Raw genomic sequence first — 27,448 nt, forward strand, 5'->3', positions numbered from 1 at the left:
GTCAATGACGTTGATCCTACACTGGGTACGCTGTATCGCCTGGGTGGACAGTATAGTTACTTCAAGATTAAAGGGAATAAAATGCCGCGGATTTATGTAAATAGACACGTCGCTTCAGCATAATTAATTAATGCTTCTTAATTAAGACTGGCCACTTCTGGAGCCGGTGGCGGCAGGCCTATTTTCGGTTTTTATCAGCAATATTTCAGGGTAAGTGGAGTGATACATTTCCTTCCTGCGTCTTTTTTCCTCGCATAGGAGCAGACCTGCTTGCTTTATTATTTAAATATACCAAAGTAATAAGTAACACCGTACTGGTTTATCTTACATAGAATAACAGTCTTCATTTGAATTCAAAATGCCCGTAATGTGATATAAAGTAGTGCGTGTGGGCTCTAGCTCGCACAGCCGAGTTGTATGGAGAGTATAAGGAAGGTAATGGCTGTCGGTCGACTCGTAACTTGAAAATTGTGAAATGGCCTGGTTAGAGTCGCACGTCCTTTGCTCTGTAAGTCAACCCCGGTTATGGGGTCTGAAAGGCGGCTGTGTGGTTTGGGAAAAGCAGCACACACGGTTTTGACAGCAGTCCCAGCCTCCAACCTGTCAAAATAGATCCTGTAGGGTACCTGTCTGCCGTCAGCGGGCCTACTCATTCTCCACTCTCCATCTGTCATGTCTGTGGGATACAGCTAATTATTATGAGTCCACTTTGGTTAAAAAAATGTCATTTTAATGTCATGTGGACGCCACATACCAGATCTAACCTGGTCAGTAGTTTAATGACATTAAGGAGAAAACAGGCTAACTACTAATAGAGAGACCTATTGTTCAAAGCTGTTCATCCAAGAGCCTCCAGAAAAATGATGGTATTTTTTCTGGTTTTAAGTTGCTGTGTGTGTGTGTGTGTGTGTGTGTGTGTGTGTGTGTGTGTGTGTGGTGACTTCATGAGATTTTGCAGCTGGGGTAGGTTGGATTTTGTACCAAAGACATAAATATTATTAATGCTCAAGCCAGATGCCAGGTGCTGAATGCTGTTGACAGGCAAAGGGCATTTGCATGGCCTTATTTACTGAAGCTTGCATACATACACTTACACACATGAGCGCAACTCCAGTCAGACAAGGGCTCTGATTCTGGTTTAGCATGGGGCTGTATGTATTCAGCGACTGGCCTCAGCAGCCATGATTTTCTGTGCCATCCCAGGGTAGATACCAAAGCTATTGGGCTAGAAGTAGGCCAGTTTGACGGAGTGATACACCGCTGAGGCCATCCCTGCAGAGGGATTCATATCAACATCTGTAGGCAGCACAGACCCAGTGGCTGAGAGCGTAGATGACACATTTCACCAATCACCAGCATATTTGTGATAGTGTGTAATATGTAGAAGTCAGAGCTTAGTTTTCTATGTCCCAACATTTCATCTTATTGTTTGCAAAGATTCCCAAGTCCTACCTCCACCACAGCAGCATCAGCACACTGGCTGCCCAAAAGTCTGGCTATCAACAACAGAAATGTTTTATTAAAATGCTTAAAATAACAGGGTTGTTGAAACTCACAGTTCCTATGGGTAGGACTTCAAGCTGCGAGGGGTGCCAAGATGAACAGAATTAAACTGGCCGAGGTTATCTCCAAGTCCACAGCACCAGCTCCTTCAGACAGCTTGAATTATTGGCATCATTTGGGGGTATGGGAATTTGAACTTTTGTCTCTCAGGTCCAAACAGGACAGACAGCTGATCACACTGTTAATGATGTTTGTTGATTTTGCACAGATGTATATTTTAATGGTATACATATTGCAGAAAAAAAAAACACTCACTCATGTCAAGAAAATCAGAGAGAACAGAATAAATTAGATTTGATTGAATATTATTAAGATTGACATATGAGTATAAGCAGATGGGAAACACACAAAACAAATTTCTATATCAAGTAAATGCATCAGAGCATCTTTCATTCAGTTTCTTCCCTGTTCCCGTGAAATGTGGCAGCTTTATTCAAAGTGAATAACGTGTAGAGTTGAAGTGAATATTTGGTTAATGAGTTGATTGACAGATATTTAATCAAATTGTTTTTTATAATTAAGCCGTTTTTCAAGCAGAAATTACAAACACTCTCTGATTTCTGCTATACAAATGTGAGGATTGCTTCTTTTTTTTCAGACGTCTAAGAGGGTAAAGCAAATATCATCGGGTTGAAATGACAATGATCCCACCTTGGACTGTGATAAATTAGAATGGACAGCACTGGTTTCAGACATTTTATTGGCAAAACATCCACTGTTTTGCCAATAAAATGTCTGAAACCAGTGCAGAGAGTGTAAATCAGGCCTACCCGTCTTTGGGGGGTGGAGATCGAGACATTACGACTGTCCTAAACCCTTGTCTGAGAGTTGTGGATGGGCAAACCCTACCACAAGACGCGTTTGAGGCTCCGACCATTTATCTCAGGGCTTTGGCACATTTCATTGGCTAGTGCATAATCTGCTAAAGGTCACAGCCACTAATTACACTCGTCCAAAACAGACAGATGCCCACCCTGAACTTGATTATGTTGTCCTTCATCAGAAGAATATTCGAGGGTTGCGTAACCATCACTTGGATGATTTGAATAACATGTGCGTGGCTCACTTTTCACCGGACTGACCAAATGCCTGCCCTCTTCAGATAATGAGGCAAATCCGGTCCAGCCAAAAGTCATTCCTCTTGCACCAGTATATGCTTTTTTTCCCTGACACGTCTTAAGATTGACTTGTAAACTCTGTGTTTTCTTCTTCTTTGGCTTCCCGTATGTCACAGAGCGATCTTAGTTTGGCTGGATGCAGGGCTCAGTTTTAGCCAAGCGGCAACCTCATTATCTTTGGCGTCCAATCAGTCCTCCGGCCAGCTCCTAATTGAGCCATCAGCGCCTTAAGGGGGAAGAGGAGGGATGAACGTGTCAATTACAGTAATGAGGGGGCAGCCATGCAGAGGGCAGTCAGGGAGAGGGAGGCTAGACAGAAGCCTTGCAGTGTAGCCCCATTCTGGTCAACTCACAGCTAATCAAAGATAATATTGTAGCTTGACAGCGGCAAAGTTTGTAGAGTCAGAAGAGACGAGCAGTTTTTAATCATTTTTCCCTCGAGCAGTCGGTATTTCTACATGTCTTGTTGTGGTACTTGTTTAGAGTTGGTGCCTTACAGTTACAGCTAATGGATGATCTATGATTATATCCAGCGCTGCTGTGAATACAGATGTAATGTATGAAAAGCTCCATCGAGGCACAACACAAACCACATCATACATGGCTGATTCTGTGGACTGTTGTAGTAGTTTGCAGGCTATACAAATTAATTGCTTGTCTGTATCTTTAAGAAAAGAACTGCTGTATAAACATCTTTCAGCATTTGTTATCTCAAATAGAAATGGAAATGGACTTTTTTCACCTACATGAATTCACCTACAGCAGTGATTCCTAACCGAATACACTTGAATTTAGAGGTTACTGCTACACTTATTATGGGGTACCTGGAAAAATCACAACTTCGCAATATCTTGATTAGTCTGACCAAAAGTCCAAAACCCAAACTTATTCAGTTTACTAATTTACTGTATATTAAAAGGAGAGGCAGGAAATGCTGCCACTTGAGAAGAACCTGAAAACGTGTCACATCCTTTCACTGTTTATGCTTGAAAAATGAGTGAGATGATTATCAAGACAGTTGCTGGTTATTTTTGTCAGTCGAGTAATTGTTGCAGCTCTCGTTGCAGCCTTATTGTCACAATAGCCTGGAACGCTCCAGCTACGATAAACTGACTTCACAGGAAATAAATAATTGAGAGTGTGTAAAAGAAGTGGGGACGCACCGATCCAACAGTTTCTGTCATGAAACTGCTCAGACATGTCATGGTATGTAATACAGGGTGATGATTGGACAGCACTGCTCTCTTATCGCTCTTATTCCTCACGAAATAAAAGACATTGGAATCAATCATATGTGCGATAACGAGGTCAGGCATTGCTGTGGTTCTAAAATCTTAGTTAGTGGCCTGCTGTGACTGATTGAATAGTGATGGTGAAAACACAGACTAAAAAGGCTCAGGTCATCTCATGGCCAACGCCCAATAACGTCACTATTGGTGCCGATACTGATCTGGCATATCCATTCGGAGCCGCCATAGTGAAAACTAGTTAGCGAGTTGGCAGAAAAGTCCAAAGTATTGGATTAAAGGTTTGATACAGATCCTAGCGGAACCTAATATGCTGGATTTTATTGCAGCTTCTGATTAATTCTCAAGCTGGACACTCTCTAAAGTGTTGAAATGTGGTTTGCGGAGGCCCCATGTGCACGCCACTGGCGTTTTTTCATTTTTTCCGTCTGGCCTAACAACAGTCCCCAGGAAAGCACGGACATGGAGGGTCAAGGCCAGAGGGAAAACTTAACACACTAGCCTCAGGGCCGAGCCTTTGTGGAGCAAAGAGAAAGGGTTTTAGGGACGGTGATGTATTCAGAAAATGTAGGTTTGCCCTAAAATTGTTTCAGAGTTAAAGATATGAAATGGCGGCAAAATGAGATGACGGTAAATGCTGTTGTTGTCAGTTACTCTTTGAATGTTTTCTAGCTAGTTTTCACTGCAGAGGTGAGAAGTGGGAACATTTGCTTTTGGGATCCATTTTCAGCCATTTTCCCCTTCAGACGTGTGGTTTCAGTTCATATTCCTCCGCTTTGATTAAAGATGTTAAACACACTGATACAGAAACTGAAATCAATAGCAATAATATCAAGCGTGAAATCAAATTAGCCCAAATGTTGATGAAGATTGGTCAGACAGTTTATATGTGAACAGGGATGGAACTAGCCGTGACTGTCTTCATCAATCAGTCCAGCAGTTATGTTCTAGAGTGATCGATATATCAGTCCAAAAGATGTTCAGTTTAGGATCGTATATCACGAAGAAAATCCTCACATCTGAGAAGCTGAAACTAGGTCATGTTTGGCTTTTTTGCTTGAAAAATGACTGAAATGATTAATCAATTAATAGATGGCTGCCAATTCCTTTTTTTCCCCCCTCTTATCGACCTCTTGATTGGCAACAAATCAGGTATTCCTCTCAGCTCCAGGGAGCGTTTGATTTAATGCACCGGAGCAGCCGCCCTAAATGCAGAGCATCAGCATCACACCTGACTGAGTTTAATTAATTGTTGGTGCTAGAATTGTGATTATCATGTGATTAAGTTTGCAGCCCTACTGTAAACTTGAATCACAGATTTAGGCACGTTCAAAGCTCTCATCCCAGGAAATACACACCACTGTGAGTTCATTTGGATTCATTATGAAGATTAAGTAACCAATTTGTAAGTGTCGATACACCCTCACTTTCTCTTTGTTTAGTTGTGTCAACTGTGACATCAACATCATTGTGGAGTGCTTAAAGTGCGTTTGGTTAACTGTTGTTAATGCTACTTTATGTTAATTTCTGAATATTTACCCTTTGATACATTGAAATACCCTTGAATATTAAATCAGACTTTCAAATTAGAATCAGTGGCAAAGCGTGCGGTAATTCATGCATTAGTATCACATTAGAAAGAGTGAATCATTTGACTCCAGCAGCCCAGATCGTGTGTATTATGAGCGACAGAGTCACCGGTTTCTTTACTCTCCGATCTGTCCGAAGCTCATGCAGAGGTGGCAGAGTTCTCAAGGCTTTCCTCTTTTTCATTTGCTCATTATTTTCATTTTTTATTCACAGCTCTCAGCCCTTCATGGTAAGGAGGATTTCAAAGAATGGTCAACATAATGAATACGAAACAGTGATTCAGCCTGAACACAGACGGCTCGTCAACCTGCAGTACAGCCTCTGAAGAAGAGCGTGAAGCCGTTAGAGTCGTTAGCATGCCACATCTGATGCCATGCAAGTTTTAGACTGTAATGTTTTGGTGTTTGGTGTCGTCTGGCTCTAATTCAGGGCCAAAATTCATGCAGATTTGAGAGTCTTGTAGAGCAACTTTGACGGTTACTTTTGCCATTGAGTCAGTTTGGCCTTCTTATCAAAGTCTTGAGCCGCCCAGACTGATCCCTGTTCACTGACATCCTCTGAGTTTCTCTCAAAGACGATTGGCATCGACCTGGTCAGTGTTGTCGTTGAACGGCCGTCAAGGGGCTGAAGCATCACGTGTGCAGAAATAACATGCCCACTGTTTTCTTGTACATTCTGATGACTCACGTGTTCAAGTTTCAGCATTTGATAATCTGTTAATCTGCTCAATCAGTTCAACACATTTAGCGTGAATTACTACGCAAACTGATGTCTTTGAATGGCTTTTGTAGCTGCAGTATAAAAGTAGTTTTGCATCCAATTAGGGGAAGTTTATTGGACCATATACATCGCATTACTTTTAATGTTGTCCACCAGGTAGTATATAGGGAGTGATTTTGGACAGAGCTCGAAAGAACCAAATAAAACTCATAGTTTAGATTTTCTACCATATGACTTGATGTTATTGTTAGGCCTGTCATTGGTTTGCTTTGTATATGTAGGCATGTATATGCACAGCTTTTAATTACAACGCTGTAGATCCACAGGAATCACGCAGGTCTCTGCTGACCGTCACTGTGAAGGCGAAATGAGAACGTCTTATTCAAATCTCAAAGCGTTAGATCCAATCAAAAGTCTATTGAAGTGCCTTTCGCCTCGGCATGTTTGTTGCCTCTTTATAGCAAAGGTTAGAATAGAAGCTGAATTTTTCCCATGCCTGATAGTGCTTTGAAGAGCCTTTGACGCTGGAAGTCATTGCTTTTAACCCGGTACAAAGGGGCTGCTAAATGGACACCTTAATTGTCTGTGACCCCCCTGCCCTCATAATCAGAGGACATTGTTGTCTTTGTTGGTCTCAGGATAATATGACTGAGCAGCACAGGTCACATTGTCAATTTCTTGTTATTTTCTCACACGATACGAATATGATCATTTATGGATTTATGATCCCCATCAACAGATATCACTGATTTATTTCCCTCACTCGTCCTTCGTCCTCCCTGTAGTTTTGTACATGAGGGACGTTTGGGTAACCTTTCTGTCTCTCTCTGTCTCACGCAGGAGAGGAGTGACGTCCTCCTCACCACAGCAGCTGCGGGGAAGTTTGTCACTCTTGTCCCTCTTGAGCAAGCGATGAACTGAGGACCTCCACTCCTCAACTCCACGCATCCCCGCAGCATCCACCCTTCACTCCCGCCGCCCGTCGGTAGAAGGAGTCGACGACATCGCCGCATCTGGGCAGAGAAATGTGTGTGCGTGTGTTTCCTCGGGTGCATGGTCGTGCGTGAGTGTATTTGGGCTGAAGTAAGAGGTCGCAGGCTGCACTTCCTCGCTCACCCTCCAAGAGGCGCTTCTCCACTTGACTGACTACGACATTTGCCTCCACACCTGCGAAGCATCATGGGTAGGAAAAAGATTCAGATCCAGCGGATCACCGATGAAAGGAACAAGCAGGTGAGTCTTAGTTTATTTCTGTTTTTGATGGCTGGTTGACCATCAGTACCTTTTTAGTGCAAGCTTAAAGAAATGTCACTTTGGCCGGGTGGAGCGATGGTCATCCTGCATGAATACATCTATGGATTAAAATCTTTGAGAGTGCTGAACTCGCTGCTCCTGACTGCCAGGATTGATTCTCTTTAAACTGATCGGATCGGACATTAATTTCCTTTTTACCCCAAAACATGGAATATGAACGCAGTTTGTCGTCTTGCTCGAGGTTAAAATTGTGAAGTTAACCCAACAAAATGGAGCCAAATTAAGTGGGAGAAAACAGAAGCGCTTCCTTGATTTGTTTTTCTTTGTTAAGATCATTCAAACAGAGTCTTAAATCAATAACCATAATCATTTGCCTTACAAGGCTTTTTTAACTCCTCTGAAGCTGGCATCACACAGTCCTTCAGCAGATGTTTTGTTGTGAAATAGAAGAGATTAAACTTTTATTTGTTGAGCACTTTTTGCTTAAAAGTTGAGATTACTTTTGCACTTACAATGAATTAGTATTTTTTTCCCAAAAGCAAACCATTGGCTCAGTGCAGCCGTACGGATTAGTGATGGAGGTTATATGTTGTCCTGTTGAAATGATCTGCACAGTCTGTGTATGTTAGCATTAGCTTTAAGACATGCAGCAGTAATGCCTTCTGCATGTTTGTTTTGCAAAATCACAGTAAATGTGTTCTTAATACTGCCAAACTTAATGTGGTTTATTGAATCTGAATTGAAATGTGATCCTGAGACAAGAAATCACCTTCATGTTATTAGAAAAGGGCTTAGAAACTGAGTATAAACATATTAGTACTCTGGTTCAGAGGTTTTTGTCATTGTTATCTTTCACTACCAGCTGAAGGCACCAGGCCGATGGTCTGGAAGTCATTCACAGGCTTTGTATGAGAGTCAAGTCATGGTTTTGCTCTGGTTGGTCCAGCACTGGTTTTCTCATTCTGACGCCGCTCTGTTGTTGTTTTGGCTTCATGCTTGAGTCATCGTCCCATTCAAATACACACATTTGCTGCAGCGAAAGGTCTCAAGCGCTCTAAAGCAGGCTGTCCTCAGGAATTTGCCTTTTTCTGCTCGGTTTTGTCGTTCACAGAAGGCACAGTGTTGGTTCTGCCAAACAAAGTGCTTTGTATCACTGCTGAAAAGTTTCATCACACCACGCAGTATTCTGCCTCATGCTCTCAGTCCTCCATGTTTGTTTTTCATTATCCAAGCACACTTTCATGTGTCATGCCTTTTGCATGCCTTTCTTTTTGCTGTACTGTGGCCCAGATCTGTAAATTGCTGCATTGATTGTTGTTGTTATAGATAGATCCACATCGCAGCTCGGAGCTCTGCAGCTCCTTCAAGGCCGGATGAGTCGTCAAACAAAAATGTTAATTTGATATTTTTAGTTTTTTATTTTTTTCCTGTCATCGCTGTTTTTGTGAAGCACCAAGAATTTTTTTTTTGTTTGTTTTAATTCCAAGTCCGTCTCCTCACAGCTCTGACCATAAACTCTGCAGACAGATGCTGGAACCGTTTGTACAATAAATACTGAACATGCTCCAGTTTAAATCATCAGTTAAATTGCTGCAACATGAGATATTTAGAAGAATTTGTATGCGGGATGATTTAGTTGATGGTATCTGCCTGGCTGTCTATCTCTCTCTCTCACTCACACACACACACACACACACACACACACACACACACACACGCACACAGTGTACATCTGTCATCGGACCAAAGCGTATGCTGTATGTACAGTAGGTGTCTGCATGGAGCAGATCTAGTGAAGACAGGAACAGTGTGAGCTGAGAGACGCTGAGAGGAATCAGTCAACGCTTCTCGTTATTCTTGAAATGTATTTGTCCGCTTCTTCTATTTGACGTAGTTCTGATGTAATCTTAGAAAAAAAGAAACATCAAAGACTCAAGGTTAAAAATAAGAAATATCAAAATTCACAGCATTTCCTTTCGGTGCATATAAACGATTGTACAAATCTATTGATGGAGGCTGAATAAAACATGATCAGCACTGGTTCTTCCTTAAAAGCCGATGATTGAGGCTATTATTTCATTGTAGTGCAAATAGTTATGAGTCATAAAACATCCACAAAAACAAGGATGCTTCATTATTGATGCTGAAAACAGACTCCGCTGTGTTTCAGTGACTGCTCTGGCAGCCAAAGAGGACCAAAAAATACTCTCTGTTTACTGTTTGCTGGATGTGTTACCCAACGTGTCAGTGACGCCCCTGATGGACCGTGTATATTTTCTTCAGGGGTCATTAACTTCTCCTGAACTGTGACTCTCATTTTGATGTGAAGGTCTTTGTGTGGATCAAGGAAGACCTTTGTAAGGGAAAAGCATGTAGGATCTTTCTTCTGTAGCGTTCATCTCTGTAGCGATGTGTTAACCCTGAGAGAGAAACATGAGAGAGTGCAGAATAGAGAAACGTGACCAGAGTGAGTTCTGTGCCTGAATGTGTGACCTTCAGTGAGCTTTTGATAAAGGGTATGTGGAAAGTCACCTGTATTATTTAAGTCCACTTAACCAAAGCTCACGAATGGTTTTGTTTTTGCACCCACCCCCCCAACTGTCTCTCAGGTGACATTCACGAAGCGAAAGTTTGGCTTGATGAAGAAAGCCTACGAGCTGAGCGTGTTGTGCGACTGCGAGATCGCGCTGATCATCTTCAACCACGCCAACAAGCTGTTCCAGTACGCCAGCACTGACATGGACAAGGTCTTGCTCAAATACACGGAGTACAACGAGCCTCACGAGAGCCGGACCAACGCGGACATTATTGAGGTAAATCAATCGCAGCTGCAGCGTTTGTTTTGAAGTGAGTTGGTTTGACTCTTTCGTTATTGGCCTTTAATCCTGTGTGAGGCGACGAGGACACCAGAAGCAGCCTGAGCTTGATAGCACATACACGCGTACCTTTTGTACAAGGTGTCTCACTAAAAACTCCAGGACAGGTGACACGAGGACGCAAATAATTCCTTGTGAATTTTGGTATTCTGATTGAACTTATTGGAGCATTTTAACGACAGAAAAATAAGATGTCTTTGTCTCTTTCTGCGTTTTGTTTGTCAAGTACAAAACTTTTTTGCAAACCCTTCATACAAAATGACATCTATTGAGTAACGAGGACCGTCTGCAAACAAAAAAAGCATGAAAGACCGTTCAGGCACACAGAGCAGACGTCTGACTGCACCCAATCAAGCTTCTGTGTCAGGCAACTCCGAACTTTTGCATGGCTGTGAATAGTGGTCAGACCTACAACAAAAGTGCTATTTAATAATCTGGGGAAATTAACTACCTGGAATTAATCTGAGGTTACAAGTCCTGGTGTTATCCTAAATTCAGATCTAAGATTCAAGTCCCACATCAACAAGCTGATGAAAGATTCATTTTTCCACCTTAGAAACAGCCAAAGCACGAACATTTATAAACCAAAAAGATGCTGAAAGACTGATTCATGCCTTTATATAAAGTTTGATTTTTGCAAAGCTCTATTTACTGCAGAGAGCACATCAGTCCAGTTTGAGCTGCTCTGCACCAACTTCCTGTAACATTTATAATTGATTTTAAGGTCCTCCTTCTGTACAAAGCCCTTACTGGGCTAGCAGCAGGCTACATTGTTAACTCCCCTGTTCACTATTTGCCTTCAAGAACACTGCGATCATCTGCTGCTGGTTTATTGGAGCTTCCCAGCAACAGATGAAGAAAATCGGGGATGCAGACTTTGTCAATTATGTCCCAAAGCTAAAGCACTGCCTGCAGAAGCCAGCTGACTATTAATATAACTTTAAAAGAAACTTATCTCTTCATCTAGCTGACTCTTGACACAGGCCTGAAACTTTCATGCTCTGCCTCTTAAGCACTGCTGCACTTCTTCTAAAATGTTGTATTTTACTTGATTTTATGTGTCATGTGTACTCTGCAGTGGGTTTTATTCTCCATCTTATGTTACACTGTCTTTGTATTTGTCTCTTTTCTTTACTGTTCTTATCAAGTGGGTTTTATTCTCAATCTCATTCATTTTCCGTCCCTGTTTTTATGTTCGTCCTTTTTGTCTGAAACACACACTTAGTTCATGTGATTTCTCTGTTGAAAAGCACTTTGAGCTGCATTTCTTGTATGAACGGTGCTGTACAATCAGGCTGGGTTTAATACTGAGCGTCAGGGACAGACTACACTGACTGAGTCTGACACTACTGTCACTCATTTCCTTTCTTTTTTCTGTTCACAGACTTTGAGAAAGAAAGGCTTTAACGGTTGTGACAGTCCAGAGCCGGACGGTGAAGACTCCATTGACCAAAGTCCCCTGAACGATGACAAATACCGTAAGACCACAGAGGACCTGGATGTTCTCTTCAAACGCTACGGAGTAAGTCTGCATTGTAATTACTGTTTGTCCTGCTTTTCTCTCGACTGCAGACTTGTTGGTGAAACATTTTGTCTGTTGTTATTCTGCATTTTGGCTTGAGTGCCTACAGGAAACAGCGACTGGTGTGAAGTTCCTCTAACTGGTTGTTTCACACTTGTTTTTCAGTCAGTCATTTGCCAGAAACTTTAGATCATCATGGGAGATAATAGACGTACGAACAGTTTGTTGGCTGCTGACATATCAGGCCGTAGTTTTGATGCCAAATTTTAAGCAGTTAAGGAGATTTCATTATATTTTAAAGTAATTCAACTTAACTAAAACTCAATATCAGCCTTTTTTCCCATTTAGACTGTGCAGTTTGTCAGACTCAGCTTTTGTTTTCAGCCCTGAAACCCTCACAACTGCTGCTGTTTGTTCTTACTGCTGTATGCCGATGATATTCACCTGTATCCCTCACTTAAGTCACACTGCTGAAGTGGCATTAAATCGTCGCTGCACTTCATGTTCAGAAGCACCTTCAAAGAAAATAAAGTCATGAGGATTTGGTGATAAATCATGTTGGCTTAACTGTTGATTTACTGTCTCACTTACCTGTAATTAGAGCTTAACGGACACGTTGTCTTGGATGATGTCAGCTTTTTATCACAGATACTGTATGTGTGTACAAGAAAAGTATGTTTAAAGCCTTTTAGAGGCAGCTGACAAGTTTACCAGAAATGTGTGTTTGTTTTAAATATTTTAATTTGTGAGGGGACAAAAGCAAGATGTAGATGAGCGTGAGCTTAAATGTTAAGTCCATGGAGATTTAAATATGGCGCTCATCTCCTCTAAACTGTACCGTGCTTCAGTCAGCAAATGTGCTTCGACCGTCTTGCCATCAGGGTGGTGTTAAAAACGCATATTGTCACCAAGCAGATAGTGCTGGTAAAGTGTTTTGATGTCCAGGCCAGAGGATTTAATTACCACTAAGCCACCAGCTGCGCTGAACGCTTTGATTGAGAAAAGATGGAGGCTTTGCTCGCCTCACGCTTGCCTGCGGACTGAACTCTAAGCCAAAATACTTGATGATTGGGATGATGTCACTCATTTGTCTCCACGGAAGAATTCCTCGTTGGCATCCAAAATTCACACCTGCTTTGTTCTTGGCTTCGATGTAGCGGTGAGTCGTCGTTGTCTGACGAAGACTAAAAGTGAAACTCTCTCTTCTCTCGTGCAGCAGTCGACCGCTCCGCCCCAGACGTTCTCCATGCCGGTCACAGTCCAGTCGTCCAATCAAAGCGCACTGCAATTCAGTAACCCCGGCAATGCACTGGTAACTACCTCCTATGTAACATCATCATCGCTCACGGATACCCATCTCCTGTCGCCACAGCAACCAGCTCTTCAGAGAAACACGGTATCTCCTGGGTTGCCACAGCGACCAGCCAGTGCAGGTGAGCGAGTGATGTTCTGCTGCGTGTGGTGAGACGGACGTCGTCAGTGGACTAACGAATACCAGCATCCACATTTACACAAAAACTGACTGACCAGCCTCTCTGTGGGTTTCAAATAACATGATCCTCAATTTACATAATTTTTCTGCTTCTAGATTAGTCAACAAGTGTGGCTTCTACTGACATTAAGCCCAACATTTGTCATTTCAAACGTTAAGACTCTTTCATTTGTACTTAACCACGTTAAATTTTGAAATTGGTTTTCCTGGTTCAATGCAGAAGGGAGTGTTTTAATGGGGTTTGTTTGTCTGGATTATAATTCAAAGATTCAAAGGTGCACAAGCTTTGCAGAAAAATGCACAAGGATAAAAATAGATGAGACAAAAAACTACATCAGTTAATATTAAAGTGTATACTGGCCTAAGATGGAAAGCTCATTGGGGAAACAGCAGCTGACTAAACAAAGTAGTAGCTGCTCTGGAGTTTCTTACTGTATCACACGTCTTTTCAGTGCTGCTTCATGTTGTGTTCCAGGGTCATTTTTCGCTCTTAATTCTCCTCCTCTCTATCCATTTCATCCTTTTTCGATAGGAGCTCTTCTGGGAGGCGACCTGAATAATTCAAATGGAGGATGCCCAAGTCCAGTCCGTGAGTACTCTCCTGTGTTTGTTCAGATCATGAGTTTGCTTTATGGTTAAAGCGTCTTTTTCCTGGCCAAGTGTTCTTCTGCTATCTGGTCTGCGTTAGAGTATTTATCCCAGATCCTTTCCAAGGTTCCTCCTCTCCTCTCCTCCTCTGCACCATCTGCGATTGTGCCTTGGAGGGATCAGGGGATGCCACCAGTCACATCAACAGACATGCATGGGATTCCCTGCTTCCCCTTGGACATGCAGTCTGCTTTATATCACCTTTTAACAATATGTCACATCATGGTCCATTTGTCTTTCACTGGGCTTTCTTTAAAATGTTTTTGTGTGCTTCATCTTCATCTGATATTTAGAGGAAAAAACGAAACACATTTTTCAAGTCTTTTGGTTCCAGTATCAGATTTATTATTTGAGGAAATGTTGACATTTCAAAGGCGACGTTGCATAAGATTTTAGAGGAAGGAACGCATTTGTGATAATCGCCGACACAAGATTCTAAAATCGTCTTTTCAGCTGTGATGACATTCGATTTTCACTGTGGACGATGTGACGTTTGTGTTATAAACAGCGTTATCCTGTCAGTGCTGACATGCCTTTAATTTGGAGCGTTTCAGTGCAGAATAACGCTTTGAAAAAGAAGCTTTGGAGATCATTTTAACACGACTTTGAGTCCACACGCGATGGCCGCCCCCCGCTGTCTGCATTCACCTGTTTGATTTTCCTATTGATTTCTGTCCATTCACACCTCTGTCACCCCGCAGCTAATGGATACACCAGCGCCAGGGCCTCCCCAGGCCTCCTCACCGTTTCTAACGGCAACAGTCTGGGGAAAGTAGTTCCGGCCAAGTCTCCGCCCCCACCTCCCAGCCCCCAGATGGTCAACAGCCGCAAGCCAGACCTCCGAGTCATCACCTCACAGGGCGGAAAGAGCCTCATGCAGATGGTGAGCTTACCAAGCCGAACTCGTGTTAACATTTTCAACCTTCTGCCGTGACAAAAACAGCTCTTTATACCTCAGTTAACAGTTACTTTGACCACAAAACCAAGACACCTGAAACTGAGACAGTTTGTTAAGGGGGGGTAGAAAAAGCGAGACTTCACCGGCCAATGAAGGAGACGGAAAACTTTACAAAAACATTTGGAATTCATGTTGATGTATTAATGAAATCCAAGAATTTGATTGAAGATAAACAGTCAGTTGGAGGCTATTTCCATCATTTTTGTGATCTTAGTAAATACCTGGGAGCAGAGATTGGAGCTCTCCACTCTTTGTTCAACATCTCGGTATTTACTCTGGCAAAGTTAGTAAAGTCTCGGATGAATCAGCCAACTCCCTCTGACATACTGATCACATTTCTCAGAACCTCTTTCACTAAACACGCACCCACATTAGCTTCAAGCCATGTGTGACAGTGAGTGCTAACTACCAGCAGGTCGTTAAAACATTATTTCCTTTCAGAGTGGACATTTGTCTTTGACCCTGGAAGCAGTAGTTGAGAAAAAAGTGGAACCACATGTTTCATTTGGTAGCTGCTCAGGAGCTTTTATCACATCGCACAGTCTTCCTCATGTATGTGGAACTGACCCACAGAGAACGGCCACCTGTTCCTCATATCTTTAAAGAGCGTTTTAGGATCTCTCGACTCATTGTTTTGATTTTACGGCCCACTGCTTCAGGGTTTTGATTCAGGCTGATCGGTCAGTGTCAGTGTTACACTACCTGCTCAGCCCCAAATAGTTAGCACACACAGTTAGCAACCAGCAGGTGAACATAGTGAAGCCTGTAGCCACTAAAAAAAAACATATTTCCCTCAGGAGTTAGTGGAGACCAAAGGGAAGAGAATATTGGGTTAACAATCATCAGGTGACCAGAAACACGAGTCTAATGCTAATGCTAATGTCGACTGGTGTCTGCTAGCTGGATAAATAGCATCTGTTTGCTAGCGCGTTCAAAGTTTTTGCAGATGTACGGACCTGTTATCCATGTTGTTTTAAAAATTAAGATTATTTCTTTATTCTGGACCTTTGAAACTGTCGAAAACCGCTGAGGATCTTGTGATATGATCACAGTCTGCACAACAGCTACTAAATGGATGTTGTGGTTAGATTATTTTGTCCACGATTTAATTTGGTGCTGATGATTGGCGGCGGCGTGACGACACCGTCTGTGGTTTCAGGTCCCAAACATTTACTGTCACATTTAGCCAACATTGGTTTGCCTCACAGGTAACTTTGCTAAACAAACCAGTAATATTAAAGAAGTAGTCTGACAAACCACAGTAAGTAGTTTTATTCTTATTTATGTGTTTTTTTATTTACTTTTCGTTACTAATATGAATCAGAGTTGTAACTGTCTCTGTTACACCCTTTGCAGACAGAGGATGAGCTGGATTTGGTAAACGAGGTGATTTCCCCCACGTCAGTCACTCGCATGAGTCGATGGCTATCGACTGTCCGCACATTATTAGCATGGTTACAGTTCTGTACCAGAGTTTTTCATCGTTTTGGTCTTACCCCACTGACATATCTTGGGATTCAGCTTGTGGTTCCCACCTGACTGCATGTGGTTCAGGGCTCATGGTTGTGTTGTTCCAGCATTTCTGTAGTGTTAGGATCATGATCTCCTCAGTGATAATCTGCAGAAACCTCCACATTCGTCGGTGCGCAGTGCTCCAGCAGAATTGTCCTTGAGTGACCCCGTCAGTTTTGAACCAGGCACATTAACTTCATCATATGACGCCACTTAAAGGGTAACTTTAGTGTTTTCCAATCTGGATCCCATTTTCCCATGTTTTTGTGTCCAAAGTCTCTTTCTCACTGGATGAAAAAACCCACTAACATCTGTGGGTCTTCAGTGGGAAAGGGTACAATCTGCCTTCACTCCTGGGTCAAATGACTCTGCAGCAGTCGTGGTTTATGAGCTGCAGCTTGGATCAGCAGTGATGGACACCCGGGTGGACGCACTAATTTTCACTCCTTCTCCGATGATGACGATGATGATGGCGTGTAAATAATGCCTTGTTAGACTCTATTTATCTCATCATCATCATCATATTATGAAAAATATTACATATTATAACCACCAATATATTGTCCCTGGCCTCCACACTGCTTCCTACTATTCCCCGTTTTCTGGTGCATTTGTGACGTTGAACGTGACACCAGAAAAAGAACAGAAGGGCAAACTCATCCACAGGCAGCGGGAGTCAATGGCCTATTTTTAATGGGTTTAGCCACGTTTAAAAAAACTGTGTACAGGCGCTAAATTTGGCATAAAAGTGGGATATGTGACTGACAGGGACAACGATTTTTGGAACTGGTCCGGTATTGAGCCAGCCAGCTGCTGCGAAACAGGCTGCAGTGTAGTCTTTAGGTGCAGTTGTCACTGACGGGCTCAGATTGTTGTGTCAGACAACATTAGGAAAGGATCCCTACAGAGGGACGCTTTTCATTTAACCACAAACATCCGTCATGTCACTCTCACCAAAGCCACCAGACTCCATTTACAGAAACGGTAATTTTATCCCACTCACCAGAAACTCACCAGAACTTCCTTGGTTCGTCTTTCTCCGTTCCAACAATCACCAACTCTGGTTTTGTCGAAATAAACCCTCAGTTCACCGTGTTAGATGCTCAACACTGAATCACTTTCAAGAATGATTGTCTCCAGTGACATGGACTCAAAAACTTGGGAAAATAGACTCGCGGTTGAAAAATACCAAAGTTACCGTTTAAAGCATGGGCGTCTTTTCACTTGGCATTGTGGTGCGAAGCGCCGCGGAGCATGTTCCCTGTTCACCGACACTCATTTTCACCTTCCACCAAAATGGTCAGTGAGATGTTTCTAAAAACTAACTGGCATTACATTAAAGGCATTTCACTCAAATGTTTTCCGAACGGTGCGTCTTTATATGCAGCTCCAAAGCAACAAAAATTTCACTGAAAGTGTTTTAATATTTCAGGATTGTGTTCCTCCTAAACTTTGGAAACCAAATGATTAAAAAAAAGAGATAATGGAAAGTTGCATTAATTTTCAAGCAAAAAACAAATATTTTCTAATATCAACATCTCAAATGTTGGGACTTTTTTATTTATCTCTGTCATATATGAGAATAAACTAAATATCTTTTGGTTTTGGGCTGTTTGTTGGACAAAACAAGCAATTAAAATATGTCACCTTGACCTCAGTTTTCTGACATTTCACAGACAAAACAATTAATCTGTTATCGCTAAAATAATGGGCCAATTAATGGCAGTAATGAAAATAGTTTTTAGTCACAGCTCTACAGATGATGCTTAATATAATTTATGATAACGAATATAAAATTCTAAAAATAATTTATTCCTTACAGAAAGGTTTTTATCCTGTAAAATCCTGTTTTAATTTAAGATGAATTTACTAAGAGAGAGGGATGACGGCTGCTGCTGGTGCTGATTGTCAGCTCCCCCCCCCCCCGCCCTTCATATTTCCACTCAAAGTTGATGGGCAAGAATCTAATTTTCCAGAGGGTAGTGATTCATTTTCATCACTCTCACCCTGCCGCCCCTCCTCACTTCTTCACAAAGGCAGTTAATTGAATCTGGCCCCTCTCTCCGGTCTATCTCCTCTCTCTCTCTGTAAATTCAGCCTTACAGTCATAACTCTGGCCGAATATTTCCTCTCAGGATGATCTGCATTCACAGGGTCTCACAATTCAGAAGATTAATTCCAGACCAGAATTATTGCATCTTTGGCTTTTTGTATGCAGACCCTTTATTTTTTCTCTCTCACAAAGGACATCAGTTTGCTTTTATCTGCGCTATAATTCAGCTGGAGCAGACTCCAGAGTGTTGTGCTACTTCCGAGATTTGTGTCTTTCAGCGCAGGCACATAATAATAAAACCTCATGGTAGCAGTTTCACAGATCTAGCTGCACGTCTGCTGCACCTGTGCTGGAGAGACTGAATATTTTGTCATCTAAATGTCTTGACTTAATGTGCAAACACTGAGTAAGCACCAGGTTTGTGCCTTGTTAGGCTTCTCTAAAAGTGAAAGATTGAAACGTAAAAATGTGGTTAACTGTTGTGGAGTGCACCCGAGCCGCATACTGTTAGACCTTTAGTGACATCCACTGGAGGAAAATGAGATGAGCCGCACGTTGAGTTCAGACGAGATCAGCATCATCACAGCCGCAGATAACTTGGTCAAATCTGTGCGGACGAGTCGACAGTTCAAACTTACTGTACTGAAACTGTGTGTGTTTATTCTGACATCTTGTGAAACGTAGTGTCTAAAATGCAAAGTTAGTATGAATCGATTGGTCGTTCTTCAGAAAATTAATCTGCAGCAACTTAAATAAACAGTTTAGATAAATGAACTCCAGCCTGTTAAATGTAAATGTTTGTTGGTTTTCTCGTTCTTCTGTAGCAAACTGAACAACTATAACTTATAGCCTGTTGGTCAGACAAAAGACTTTTAGACAGTTTATACATCGAGTGAGAAAACAATGGGCAGATTAAATGATAATGAAAATAATCATATATGACGAGGACGTAGCACGTCACATAAAAGTTAGGTGGGAGTTGTAGAATAATTTAAAATTACAGCTTTTTCAATGAATACATTTGTATTAGTACATGTTGTTGAAGTTAAATTGGGCTTTAATGACTTAGATAAACCCACAGAGGTCCCCGGTGGTCTCAGGGTCGAGACCTCAACCTTGAACTGAAGTGCCCCTTTTTGAGTCTGGCTGAGGGCTTTTATTGTTATTTCCCATTTCTCTGCTAATTCCCAGTGATCTCTCCACTCTCATTATCTAATAACAGTGTAAAATGCCTGATAAAATACTTCAAAAACACACTAATTATTGTATCTGACAGTTGAATAAACTGCCTTTAATGTAATATGTCTGTTTATGGCCTCACTCAGAACAAGGAAACTGTTTTTGATGCATGTCATGAAGAGCCTCCTGATAGTAAATCCCCTTGACTTTGAGATTTACTTGACTCAGTACATCATTATGAATCCAACCACATGCACATTGTCATTCCCAGCATGTCAGAACTTACATTGTTGAAATAAGCCATTTTAGCTTGAGGCCACATGTGAAAGTTGGCTCCTTGTTTCTGCTGTAATGAACACGTATGTGCTCTCTCCTGGCAGAATGCTCAGCGGCTGGCAGCGGGAGCTCAGGTGGCTCAAACCCTCACCACACCGGTGGTCTCTGTGGCCACGCCGAGCCTCCTGGCGCAGGGGCTGCCCTTCTCCGCCATGCCCACAGCCTACAACACAGGTGAGCTAAACACAAGCTCTGCTGAAAATACAACCCTGACTCCAAAAGAGTTGGGACGATGTGTACATCACAGGTATCAAAGCACATGTAAAAAATGTATCCCAGGGAACAAAATGAAGAAAATGTGACGTTTGTCCTCTGTCCTCGCTCAGAGTACCAGCTGACCAGTGCAGACATCACTGCTTTACACGCTCTGGCGTCACCAGGCACCTTGTTGCCGACCAGCGTGTCCACATGGCAGCAGCAGGCCGTTTCCCAGCAGCCGCAGCAACAGCAGCAGCAACAACAGCAAGCACAGCAGCAGCAGCAGCAGCAGCAACTCAACCTTGCATCGCTCAGCAACTTGGTGTAAGTCTTGTATTTTCTCATCAGCACTGCGTCTGTTGTTTTTAAGTCCTCCGTCACATCCGGTGTCAGGGACGATGATGATGATGATGGTGGCAGCAGCGGCGGCTCAGATATTTCTGGTAAAAGCTCTACTGATAACCCTCTTAATACTGAAATACTTTACTACTGACCCTCCCAGTCAGCTTGCATGATATCCATACCATGACCTTAAATGCAAGCAATTCATGCTCCTTTTTAGTGAACTGGTCTCACCAGCATCTCACCATCTCTTCATAACATCAGTCTGAATATGTGGTGTTGAGGTTTTCTAGAGTTGATGCACTTCAGCAGTATGAAACATTGTGCAGTGTTTGGAGGGAGGAAACATTTGTGCCGTCTCAAAGATCCTTCATTAATGACATTTGTAACCGCAGAATTGATGGTTTATTGCAAAGCAACTATCATTTGTTAATTACTTTAATGACATGAGGGAAGATGGCATCCCAGAAGTGTTACTTATTAATGCATTATATCTGCTCTATAAAGCATTAGTAAATTATGTACTAATCATCAATTAAGCCATAATATATTTAGCATATACATCATTTAATGTTCAGTGGATTAAAACATTGACTTCCACTGAACTAAACCTCTGCACTGCTGCATCAGGTTGCTGGTTTATTATTGCTTTAGGTGAAAGTGAGCCCTGTTCTGGCAGCTCACAAACACACACAGCAGGGAAACATCTGGCAAACATAATGCACCAGTGTGAGCAACATCAGGTCAGTCAGATATTCTTAATATTAGCCGAGGCATACCTCCCAGCCTTAATGCAAACCATATGTTATTCACAGGGGTGCACAGAACTGGTACACAGGTACGCATGTGCGAACATATGACCAGACACCACCTCCTGAAACTCACCTGAGTAAAGGTTACGTGCACCCCTGGTTAGACAGTGCACCTCATGAGGGTTTAGACAGTGATGCATCGTTAAATTCAGTTAGAATGGACATCAGGTTTAATGAATAATTATATTGTGGAGAAACACATGCTCACTTGTTGATCACAGTCACCGTAAACACAAGTGAAAGTTTCTGCCGGCGGTGACCAATAATTTCACTTCATCTTAATGGAGTTTGCTGTGGATACAGTTTGTGGGTATTTCCTAGAAATGAAAGACAAAGACAAATCACAAGTAAAAGGAAGGTGATTTTGAGGAAATTCTTATCAAAGTTTAGTTTTTTTTGTAACACCGCTGGCAGATATTTTTCATTTTTCTCTCCTTTATATCAGGTTTTACATGGAGATGTAATAAAGCGTCTGTATCAGATTAGAGGGTGGCGGCAGTGTGGCGGGAGCGGCGTGGGCTCAGCGCTGCAGGGTTCAGGTTGGGTTTTTGGTAGCATGAACACCAGATCCTTGAAGTGTGTTCTCTCCTCTTGTCCACAGCATGTGGGGCGTGGACAAACAGAGCAGCGAGCTGTCTAGCCAGGTGTCCAGTCTGGCTGCCAATCTGAGGTGAACAGCCAATACTAGTGTGTGCGTGTGTGGAATGTCATGAGCTTGTCTGCAGGGGGGTTTGTAGTCCACTTTGCATCTGAAGGGCTTTTGTCTCAAAGGAAACTATATAAAGTGAATGCTGTCGTAAAGGCAGCCATGCATTTATTTCATAAATAGATGATAACAAAGACAAAGTCAATGTACACAAAATATTAACTTTAAACTAACCTACTTTAACTGAAGCTAGCCAGTACAACGTCTGTTATATTAAAGGCCACTGCATTTAAATCTACTTAAAAGACAACATGGTGTACACACTGTGCAGTAATATTATATTTATAGGTATTCTGAGTAATAAAGTGCCAAACAGACCAACTCAAAACCAGGTCACTGAAGTAAACAGCCTAAAAATACAGTTCTCCCATCTTTTTAAATGTAGATAGCGCTTCATAGTACGAGCTTCTTTTTTGTTCAGCATCAGTAAATTAGTTTGTGACTGATGATCCACTAAATTCAATATATTCATTCAGAATTCAAATAATATTCAATGTCCGAGCAGACAACTTTTATAAAGTAACGTTGCTGTATAGAAACTGTGCATCCATCAACATTGATGCATTTTTAAATTGTTACTTTTATTTCTTATCTAGCAGCACAAGTGACAAAAATGGGAAGTTAATGCAGTAAAAATATCTAATGTTAGTTTTTCCTGCAGCTGAGTAACTCTTCATGATATACATTCTGTGAGTTTTGAGAATTTTACCTGAAAGCATTTGACAAATAGTCGGCTTTGAGAGATCAATCTTGTTAAATTGTCCCCTCGTAAGACCCTCAAATACGGTGGCCCCTCAGGACCAAATACTTGCAAGAGTAAAATCCGAGCCCAGAAATGCTGCAAAGACATTAAAACATTAAGAGTAATGCATTTCAAAATGAGAAACACAAGCCTGGCCGAATGTTCACTCATACGCATTTTTGTCCTGAGGGGGCCACCGTACACACTCTGTAGCAAGGAAAGCTGCCCCGATTAGAACGTGCATAGATCTTCATGTCTGGACTTTTTATGTGCTCGGACAAAACTTCAGCAGGTTAAGCTCTTTGTTTCTGATGCCAAGACATTAACATTATTGCTGTTGTTGAAGAAACGTTTGCTCGCAATAATGTTTCACACTTTTCTCCACACATGCCTTCTAATCCACCTCTTCCCTTTGGTTTGGGCTCCAACGTTTTGTTTTCTCCCCACAGTGTTGGCTCTCCGTCCAACCTGCTCTTGGGTAGAGATGAGTGGTTGGGCCGGTACTGTATCACACTTCCTTTTTCCTGTGTGTCTGTGCGCTTTTGGCTGGCTCCCCCTAAGCATGTCTGGTGCTGTCTGCAGTCAAACAGGAAAGAGACGTAGTTCCGGTTTCCACCATGTTCTCTAACCCGAGATTATTTTCTGTTTGTCATCTGTAGTTTCTTCACACCATAGCTGCCTCACTGCGAACCACCCTGTCACACCAATCATTTCATGCTTCCTGGGCTGTTCTGTTGATCTCTGGGGAGCAGTGGGGGTGTTACTTCAGCTTTGACGGCTCACAGTTGATTGGATTATTCAATAATGGAGTGTGGCTTTTCCCTGTTGGTGCTGTGCCTTGTAATGTCGGTTTATGTCTTGATGCGAATGACCTTCCAGATTCTCGTACACCTTTTTCTCGTGGCTAATCATTTGTGTGTTTTTCTGTCGCCTTTCCTCTTTGTTCCTTACCTTCCATCGTCTTCCTCTCTCTGTCCTCCCTGACCCTGTTCTCAGGCCTGTGACCCATATACCTCAAGGCGCCATGCTGACCGTTAACACCAACTCCAGTGTAAGCATCAAGTCGGAGCCCGCCTCGCCCGGCCGGGATCGCAGCACCCCTTGCCCTCCTCCATCTTCAACCACGCCGTCCTCAACCTCAGGAGGAGCCATCCTGACCGCGCCGCCGCAGTACCCCGGCTCCCTGCTGTGCCTGGAGCCCCCGACCGGCCGCTCGCCTGCGGACAGTGTAAGCAGCAACGCCAGCTCTTTTGAAGGCAGCGATCGGGATGACACTGGCACAGCTGGCGGCGGCGGTGCAGGCGGAGGCAGCGGCGGCGTTACGGGAAGCGTAGGTCCCGCCGGCCGCTCCGTGCCGCCAGACTTCAGCCCCTCGGCCGAGGCCCTCAGGGCATCGAATGAACCAGAGCAGGAGGGAGGAAACATCAAGCGCATGAGATTGGACGCCTGGGTGACATAGAGGCGCCTGCGACGCCTCTCCGCACCCACAGCGAAGTTTTGGTGACACTTCAACACCCACAACACACACCCACACTCATCCTAAACCCCCACTGCCCCGACCCCACTGCCATGTGACACTATCATCACACATCTGCCTCTGTCCACAATTACACAACTCAGCTGCGTCGCCCAGACTTGTAAGGCTTTGTCAAAAAAGAATAAAACTGAAAAAATAAGAATCCTTTGGGATCACGCTCTGAGTGAGGAGAGGATGGCTTCGTGCTCAGCTGGATATTTTGTCCCCGGTAGGCCCTTGAACATAGAGGGACAGTAGATTTTAAAAGCCTTCTTGCTTGAATGACTCCCGTATAGTAATTTCTTTTGGTAGAAATGAGGTGTCCAACCTTTTTGCAATCTGAGGAAACCAGAAAAACATTTCTCTTTCATGTGGTTTCTGCATAACCTTCATGTAATTACATCGAGCTCTGCTACATTGTTCACAATGTGATTGGTGGCTTGTCGACATTATGGGACTTCTGCCGTATGACTCACCACTTCCTGCTCTGTGAAATCCAGCGTCGCTCGGATTGTGTGCTGTCCATTCTTCCATAAGTCACCTCCAGACTGCACTTTTGGATATAACTTAAGTCTGAGGACTGAGCATCTATCTGGCACTGAGCAGACGGACTCAGTCGGGGTCTCCTCGGTAAGGAGGCTTCTCCAGGAACGGTTCTTTCCGCCGCCACGTGCGCCACCCTCAGCCCAACAGGTGGCGCTCTGTGGCCGTGGGGTCCAGGACCTCGCCAGAGTGCCAATATTAACCTCTTTTCAACAACGACAACTAAAAAAAAAAAAAATGCCAAATGCCTCTCGCACGTGGTGCAGGGACACTGACGAATTATTACTCGCACTGTCACGGAAATAACGAGGACTAGAAACTGTCGATGCTTTCCAGGCTTTGAATTTGCCGTCAGTCTCTCCTCGGACTGGGTGCTCCTCCCGTCCCCTCTCACCTCATCTCCTCTGGAACTCGGATGGAAACTGTTGCACCAGAAATCCAGCCACTCACTCAGCTTATTAACCAGGAGTAGATGCCATCCAGTTAAATGCGTAGTCTGAGTTTTTTGAGCCTCCGGTGGCTTTTTTTGGGTAGAGAAGTATTTGGTTCTTTCAGTCCAAGTGTTCTTTATCTGTTGGTATTTTGGGGAAAAAAAAATCTGTTTTGAAGGTCTGTTAGTTGTCCAGAAGTAGGAATTCTGACTTTGTATAAAAATCACTCCTTATACAAAAGCTTTGATGTCCTCTTTAGCTCTCTCTAGCTCTCCTTAGCTCTTTGCTGTGTTTCAAAAAGTGAAAGGAAAAAGACATTTTCTATATTTCTACCGCTTCAGTTGGCGACAAAGTAAAATAGCTTTTCAGCTTCAACGACGTGTATGTACATATGAATATATTTGCATAGACTTTGCTAGGTATCCCTAAAAACAAGCAATGTGTTGATTCTCAGTGGATCTGTTTGCATATATGAGTGTGAATTTGATATGTTTCGAGCTACAGTGCAGGGGTTACGCCACACTGGGTAGTGCTGGTGGATCGGACGTGTTTCAGTAAACCTATTTTATGCTAGTGTTGATGGTGTGTGCACTTTCTGTCCCTCACTCAGAGGCCTGCTTGGTTGTGGTGTCATCATATTCTCCTACCACTCATTTTTAAAACCCACGATCAAAGTAAAACTGTCCATAACCACCTTAAGATAGGTCACTGCCATTCACTCGTAGTGTAGTTAAGAGATAAAACGCACTTCTTTGACGCATTTTTTTGGTTGACGGAATTGTGTACGATCTTTTCCACGTCGAGCGGACACAGGTTACGCCTTTTTTCACTTTGAAATTACGTCAAGAAATTGGCAGCCAAGTGCTGTTTGCTGTTTAATCGTATGTTTCTCGTACACATTTGTTTTGTCTGAACCATTTCAGGTTTGTGTATGAGTGTGTGTTCACAGGTTGTTTATAGCCTATAAGTAGAAAGTTTCTCCTGATTGGTTGGCCTTTTTTTTTGTTTTGTTTTGTTTTCCTTGAGACGATGCTCAAAGTGCAGACTGGTGTTGTTGACTGTTTATTATCTACTTAAACAATCCTACGCTTTTAAGTCTGTGTAGGTGAAGTGGACACGGCTGGGTTTAGGACATGACGCCGTTTGGTGCGACCAGTCACGGCTCACAGCAGAGTGTGAAATCAGCGTTTGACACCAGCACTGTGGGTTTGTGGCCAGAAAAAAAAACAAAAAAACATCTGCGTGCTGTGTGACATTTTTCGCGCCAGTGTTGTTGATGTTTTTCATGACCGGGTGATTTTTCCGTCCCTCGTGTGACGGTGTGGTGGGAAGCTTTTCACACTGCTAATTTCAGGTTTGTACTGTTTTCTTCTGTCAGCTCCCAGCTAAACAATTTGACATCCAACACATTCAATAAACTAATGTTGGAGAAAATTTGCCTCTTAAACCTTTAAAGGAATAGTTCAGCATTTTGGGAAGTTCGCTGTCAAACCTGTTAGAGTTAGATAAGATCGACACTCAGCAGCCTGTTAGCTACCATGCACCTCTGTAACTCAACGCTAATATCGCACTTATGTCAATTTTAGATGAATTTCCAGAAAACCTGCAAAAATAAAATGTGCATTAATTCACATTTCAGTCCACTACCCTTCTGCGAATATTAGGAGGTCATAGGTCAAGATAAACAGCTGGCAGCACTTCATTTTCCAGCCTGCAGGCTGACGTGAAAGACGGCGGATAAGCGTTTATCCGAAAAAGCTGAACTATTCCTGTTAAAGACGGAACGAGTGCTACCAGCCTCCAGACAGAGCCAACGAGCTCCCGCTTTTACCACGCAGTCATTTCCATTTTAGAGAAAAAGAAAAAAAAAAAACCTAATTTCCTTGTGAACTCTGTGTTTGTGGGCGCTGATGGTTGACTGAAATGTGACACCACACCGATTGGCTTCAGCATCCTGCGTCACGCAGGTTTGTTCATGTACAAAAAGGTTCTCTGTCCAATCTAGCAGTGTAGTCACAAGACAATCTACGTATATGAGAAATGAAAACCTGCACCCCTGTTACTTGTTGTGTACAATGTTTTTTAGAATC

General features: G+C 42.7%; 1 protein-coding gene across 11 annotated transcripts; it reads left to right on the plus strand.

The window, feature by feature from the left end:
- Positions 1–27,207, plus strand: LOC143334861 (myocyte-specific enhancer factor 2D-like). 11 transcript variants are annotated; one of them, XM_076753799.1, is made up of 13 exons: positions 4–210; positions 7,079–7,471; positions 10,102–10,305; positions 11,753–11,890; positions 13,107–13,323; positions 13,915–13,971; positions 14,732–14,913; positions 16,345–16,374; positions 20,113–20,242; positions 20,395–20,590; positions 22,022–22,090; positions 23,318–23,368; positions 23,865–27,207. In XM_076753799.1, exons 2-13 carry the CDS (start codon positions 7,418–7,420, stop codon positions 24,325–24,327), a joined length of 1,791 nt encoding a protein of 596 aa, XP_076609914.1. In that variant the 5' UTR covers positions 4–210; positions 7,079–7,417; the 3' UTR covers positions 24,328–27,207. The 11 variants fall into 11 exon arrangements, with proteins under 11 accessions (XP_076609923.1, XP_076609914.1, XP_076609921.1 ...); XM_076753800.1 differs by having other exon boundaries at positions 58–210; positions 13,110–13,323; XM_076753803.1 differs by lacking the exon at positions 23,318–23,368 and having other exon boundaries at positions 13–210.
- The last annotated feature ends 241 nt before the right edge of the window (positions 27,208–27,448 follow it).

Source organism: Chaetodon auriga, chromosome 17 (assembly GCF_051107435.1).
Source record: "Chaetodon auriga isolate fChaAug3 chromosome 17, fChaAug3.hap1, whole genome shotgun sequence".
In the NCBI taxonomy this organism is placed as follows: Eukaryota; Metazoa; Chordata; class Actinopteri; order Chaetodontiformes; family Chaetodontidae; genus Chaetodon; species Chaetodon auriga.